At 44.4% G+C, this 6,361-nt stretch overlaps 1 protein-coding gene across 4 annotated transcripts; it reads right to left on the bottom strand.

Moving 5' to 3' along the window:
- Window positions 1-2,995: 2,995 nt before the first annotated feature.
- Window positions 2,996-6,159, bottom strand: Defb134 (defensin beta 134). 4 transcript variants are annotated; one of them, XR_007108363.1, is made up of 3 exons: window positions 5,949-6,159; window positions 4,919-5,454; window positions 2,996-3,896 (listed from the first exon to the last, which is right to left on the bottom strand). XR_007108363.1 is itself a non-coding variant. In XM_047550193.1 (2 exons), the coding sequence occupies exons 1-2, from the start codon at window positions 6,008-6,010 to the stop codon at window positions 3,754-3,756; spliced, it is 201 nt and encodes a 66-aa protein (XP_047406149.1). In that variant the 5' UTR covers window positions 6,011-6,159; the 3' UTR covers window positions 2,996-3,753. The 4 variants fall into 4 exon arrangements, 1 of the variants encoding a protein (XP_047406149.1); XR_007108362.1 differs by having other exon boundaries at window positions 4,919-5,211; XR_007108364.1 differs by lacking the exon at window positions 4,919-5,454.
- Window positions 6,160-6,361: the final 202 nt, after the last annotated feature.

Raw genomic sequence — 6,361 nt, 5'->3', positions numbered from 1 at the left:
ACTCTTTTGTGTGTGTCTCCCATGGGAAGGAGCATGGGGCAGGTTTAGGTTGGTCAGTGTGATTAATTCTAGTAGGCACCTGTAGCACAGGGGTGGACCCTCATGGCCTGGTGCTGAGGTGATTAAAGTGGGTGTCAGGGACCCAGGATATGGAGCCTGATGAGGGGGTACCTGCTCTGGATGGGTTGTTTTTATTTGAAAGTACCCTTGAGGGCATGTTCTTGTGGTTCCTCCAGGGTCAACAAGGCCTCAGGTGAAGTCATTAGAATATAGAAAACAGAAGTCATCCCTGTCTTTATCTGTTGGGGTCTCCAGAAAAAAAAACAAAAAAACAAAAAACAAAAACAAAAAAAACAAACTTGGATGGGTGTTCCCCTCTACTTCTTACAGTTCTAGGGGCTGAGAAATCCACCAGGATCTGGGCCCTGGCAAACCTGGTGTCCAACGAAGGCACACTTCCAGGTGCATAGACAGCAACTTCTGGCTGTACCCTTACACCTCAGAGGGGGTGAAGGGCTTCCTTGCGGACTTTTCTTGTGAGGGCACCAACCTATCCGTAGGAGCAGAAAGTGAAATGTTGGCGTTGGGTTCATGGGGAGATGTTGGTCAAAGGGTATAAACTTTCAGTTGTAAGATGACAAGTTCTGGGATCTAATGTACTGCGTGGTGACTATAGTTAGCTATACTATAGGATTTATTTAAAATTTGATGAGAGGACCGATTTTAAGGGTCCCCACCCTGTCCCCAGTGAGAACTATGGGTCGTGATAGATAGATTCACTGATTTGGTTGTCGTAAATATCACCCCATGAATATGTGTATTGAGTCATCATTTTGTATCCCTCAAACACACATTTTTATTTCTCAATTATACCTTAATAAAACTAGAAAAAAATAGACATAAAAAATAAGTAGTTTACCAATTTTCCTGTGTTTACTAAGTAAAAATGAATTTCCCTAAAGACAGAGCCTTTTCCTGCCCTTAAGGCTTTTTAGGATCTTGATATTTCAGAAATTCTAGTGTCTTTTTGTCCTTGTGTTGCCACCAGTTACTGGTGATGAGGTCTGCTTCTCAGCAACATGAGGGAAGCAGGCCGAGGCAAGCACGTAGAGCAGGCTTATTTAAAGGTAGTCACACAGACCAACATAGCTGTGTTCTGGCACCCCTAGATACGAGGGCACCCTGCCTGTAAGGAATCCGGCCTCCTAACCACCTGTCAATCTGAGTTCTGCCCACCTCTCCCTATACAGGAATTTCCGGCTTACGTTGCCGTAACCTTCCTGCCTCCCACATTACGTTCTAATATGTCATTGGTCCATCAGTCAGACTGTAATAATTCTCCTCTGTGATTGGTTCCTCCCAGCCCACGAAATTCCAATATGAGGAGAAACCATGAGCCATGTTCTTCTTCTTTTCCTTCTTCCCTTCCCCAAGCAGACGCGAATCGTTCCTTGTGTGAGACCTGTGTCTGTGGAGCGTTATCGACCAAGACCAACCGTAACTGCCCCTAACACTGCCCCTTTTGTACATTTTACTTTCTTTTTCTTCTGCTCTCTCCCTCTTTATCTCTCTCCTTCCTGCATATGTGGCTAGGCCCAGGAGATGCAGGTGGGATGGCCAAAATGTGAGAAGCAGATGGGCAGGGGGAAGGGCCAACTGGACTGATCCAGGCAGGAAGCAGGCCAGGGGGCATTAATTAACAACTCCCTGTCCACAGTGGCCTTTTGGGAGGGGTGATATAGGCAGGCAATCTTGGTAATCAAAGGGTTCTGGAGACATTGACTTTCCAGTCTCCCAGGGGTGGTCTCCAACTTCCAGGACTCAAATTAGTCTCCATTTTCTCCATCTGACATGATCATTTATCTACACTAACTGTCTATCTTTAATTCTGGCTTCACTTGGATGGGTCAGATGTCAGGTACTGATATCCAGAAAGAATTCTGAAGAAAGTTTGCTCTACATTGTGACAAAATCCTTTTCCATTCTGTTGTCTGAATGAGAGAGTTGGTAAATACTAACATTATTTTTAAGGCTTTGGATCTTGGAATTGAGTTTCCTTAGGATGTGTCAGTGTGCAGGGACCAAGCAAAGATAACCAGTTTCTACTTGGGTTCCATGTTTAAAGAAGCCTACTGGAGCTACAGGATATACCTGTAACATACGCACTTTCTTTCAAAAGGGAAAAGGAGTTTTCAGTTGCCCTTGTTATAACAGAGTTCACTTCCCAACAAGATGTATGAATGGACAGGTTTGGCTTGGTGGAAATGCAGAGAGGCAGTGCAAGATTGGTCTATCTAATTTTGGTTTCTTGTAGAAGCATGACCCTCAGAGTGTGACTGTTTTCCTGGGCCAGGTGTGGATGCGTTGTCTGTGTACTTGTAACTCTGGTGACCTCTGATCCCACTCCATAAACCCGCCTTGCCTACAAACTCCACGGAAGAGTTTGGCCTCTGAGAAGAGGACACATTGTACTGGATTTTTGGCATCTTTCTCCCCAGTGACACTGACACAGGAGTTGCTTGAAGGTCGGATGCTGGGAGAGCAGAGCCTCTCATTCTTTCTCACATGCTGTCCTCCCTTCTTCTCTTCCCAGAGGCAACCACTCATTTGGAGTTGGGCAGGCAGCACTGTTGTTTTCAGCCTGGCCATGGGGCCAGTGTTACCTCAGCCTCACACCAGATTAGCAATGGACTATTTGTATCTAAAGCTCCATATTCTCGGTATCACCTGAAAGCCAAAGATATATCCAGTACCAGTGCTGAGGTTAAAAAATTGCTCCATAACAGAACTCTCCCTCCTCTGCCACCCCACCTGTGGCCCTGACCAGCACACGGACAACTAACATACCCGTGCATCTGTCTGTGGCTTGATGGCATTGAATAGTCAGCAGGAATTCAGCAGCACTGCACAAGCCAGTAGGGCCATGGCAGAAGTTGCTAGTTTTTCTTGTTTTAAAACCTGCATAAGAAATAGAAAACAATGAATCCAGGTGGATTTGGACATTTATTAGTTACAGACACAGCAAAGCAAGAACAGCATGGTATCAGCTCTTAGGCCTAAAGAACACCATCAGTCAGGGGGCCAGATGATGGGCAGCAGAGGCAGTGGGTCACTCAGCTGCCCTGACATCAACACTGAACTGTTACCAAGTCATCTTATAGCTTGTCGCTGAATGCCGAGGAGCTGAGGTGGAAAGTCCCATGCTTCACTGAAACTAGGAGGTGGATGAGAAAGAGCCTTGTGTCAGCCTGTTCTAAGGTGGCCTCTCTCCGTCTGTTTCAAGAAGAACTTCAGGGTCAGACACAGTCATGACTCTGAGCCCCCTGGAGCTAAAGCCTTGCTGTGTGGGCCACGTGAGGGATGCCCAAGGTTGTCAGAGGGCCAGGGAGGTCTGTTGCTCTAAGATGGGACAGGACCTAGGTGTAAAGAAGGGTTTCTATGGAAGCCTCTCTAAGTAATAAAGACATTCTCTCTATGACCACAGAGAGAAATGGGCACTATGAGAATACTGGATACCACTTGGAACTGAGAAAATACATTCAAATTATTTGCATGGGACACCTAACTCTTTCTAAGGAGGCTTCAGATTATGTCTTCAAATCCGAGATCCCAAGATTCTGATGGCTTAGAAAAGATTGAAGCCTGACAGTCATAAGCATATGGCAGAGTCAGAGTTCAGCTTCTATTCCTGGCTTTGTGTAAGAGGAGAGTATCAGGGTCTTTAAGTTAATTGTCACTCATTGTTTCCTCATATCAGGGCCCTGGGTCTCCTGTGACACAGCACTCCAGCCGGAATGTGCAGTAGGCAACTAGCATCTCACTTCCGTAGCACTCGAACCTGCAGGTACCATTTCGATAGCATTTCTTGTGTACTACTGAAGATAATGGATTCAGACCTGGAAGGAATATGAATGGAAAGATGATTCACTGGAGGACTATTGAATGTCTAGTCCTTTAATTTTTGTCCATCTGAATTCCAAGGGGGCTTTGGTCATAATAATTGATTTCATATTTGAAAAAGATGAACTCATGCTGTGGATTGAATTGGGTTGCTTCAGTATTTGTATGTTGAAACCCTAACCCTTAATTTGGAGATAGTGTTTTTTGTAAGTAACTTAAGCTAAATAAGGTCAGAAGGGTAGACCTACTCCAGTGGGACTGATGACCTTATTGGTGGAGGACACAGCAAGAACATGGTGTGTCCAACAAGGAAGGCACCCTCATCATCAGAAACAGAATCAGCCAGCCTGCCACTGCAGAATCCCCAGTTTTCAGAGCTGTAAGAATTTTAAAATTTGCTTAAGCCATGGAATCTGGGGTATTTTGTCATCAGACCAAGCTGATGAAGACAACTAGTAACTTGGGAGTTTGCCCAAATCATCCAGGTAATTTAATCCAAATCATCATGTTAGCAATGCACACTAGCATCTACTCATTATTTATTTAGTTATTCACTCATTATTTATTCATGCTCAAGACAGATTTTATAAATCTTGTGAATCAGGAACTATTGAGGTACAGATCTGAGTACGATATAGATCTTAAATTCTATGAATTTTAAGTCTAGACTAAAGGAGAAGCAGCTCAAAATATCTCTGAGGGGAGAAGACCTGACACGTACTGTCAGGTATTTGCAAACCAGAATGATCTTGTGAGTTCAAAGGGGAGAAAATCAGTTCTGAGGATTTTGGAAGTCTTATTGAAGCTCCATGCAAGTATTTGGGCTAGGTTTACAATTTTGTAGATATGCTACCTCTTAAAATGATCAAATATTTCATATTTCCATCAGAAAGAAGTCATAAGAAGAAAATAATGTCATTCTTGGACCATCTGTAGAAATTTTGAGCCAACATATATCTAAGTCATCATGTCCTGGAGGATAATTGTCCCACAGGATTAAAGAAGGGGTCAGGGTTACCTGGCTGCAAGATAGAAGCCCAAGTGGGTTCATCTGTAGCCTTTCGGGAAGGTAAGGTGCAGAGGTCTACATAGTGAGACGAGAAATTCCCATGGCAATGACGAGTATAGGGCACCACAGGGAACTCTGAAGACTACGTGGAGCTGCTGACATGGAGGCCATGGATCCATTGTCATAAACTGAAGTGGAACAGGTCCCAGTAGCAACTTCAAGAGGCCTGGATCCCATTGATTCTTAAATTCAGACTGTAGAGTCACGAGATCTGAAAATCTGGTTCATCTGCCTAGAAAATACTTCAGGATGCTAGAAAATTAGATGGGTGTCTACAACATAAGGATTTGGACAGATTCAGTAACATGCAGTGAAGAGAATATCCAAGGTGAGATTTCAGAATCAGGAAAGGCTATGGACAAGCCTGGTCATGCCACCCTCAAGTCTGGTTAGCTACCACCTCATCTGATCAGACGTTTCTTTGATCCCAGAAAACAAAGTGATTCTCTTGAAATAAGCAGTTCCAAATTTGCTTCCTCATGTCCCTAAGGGATTCACAAATACTGAATTAACTATAAGAAATTCAGGTACCTTAGAAAGCTTAACAAATCATCTTACTGCTCTTTGCTGGTTTTGAATGGTATACTTAGACACGCTCTTAAATTCAAGAGAGAACAATGGCAATGAAGCAGGATGGGGCATTCATTGTGAAAATATAGTGATAGCTTTCATGAGTCAGGTATTTTTACATTATGTATAGGCACATTCTATGCATTGTCCCATTTAATCCTTGCAAGGCCCCTAGTGTTAGTACCACTATTTCCATTTTGTAAGTGAAGGAACAGGTTGAGAGAAACTTAACTTTGTCTAGTTAACACATTGGAGAGCTAAAATTCAAGCTCAGGCTTGCTGATATCAAAGCTGCCTGGTGCTTTCCCTACTTTGACACTTTAAGGGTCCTTAGTGGCAGTACCTTTATCAGGTTGCTTAGTGGAATTAGATGAAGCCACCCCCACCCCACAAGGAGATTCCATCTTACTTGCCAGTGCTTGCTGTGTCCCAAAAGCCGAGAAAGGCAAACACAAGGAGGAGAGGCTTCATGGCTGGGGCTTTCTGCTGCGGAGGTAGGGGCAGCCCTGACACCTGTTGTCAGAGAAAAGACAGGAGGGGAGTTTGCGTGCACCCTCCTGTGCAGACCTGCAGGTCTGGGCACGCTGGGCTCCAGGTGCACCTGGTGTGAGGAGCTCTCTCAGGTGGCTGAGTTGGCAGATCTCCTCTGGGGACAAGACTGACAGCCCTTTCCTGTCCATCAGCTTCTCCATTGGCACAGGCACTGTGCCCGTCTGCCCCCTCCTGGTTTCAAAAGTGCCTACAGAGGCCGGAGAACTATATGCTCTTTCATTTTCAAATAAACAAAATTGATTTTGTTCAATTTTTATTTTGCAGCAAAAA

This window comes from Sciurus carolinensis, chromosome 4, assembly GCF_902686445.1.
Source record: "Sciurus carolinensis chromosome 4, mSciCar1.2, whole genome shotgun sequence".
Classification (NCBI taxonomy): domain Eukaryota; kingdom Metazoa; phylum Chordata; class Mammalia; order Rodentia; family Sciuridae; genus Sciurus; species Sciurus carolinensis.
This window is presented reverse-complemented; position numbering and strand designations above follow the sequence as displayed.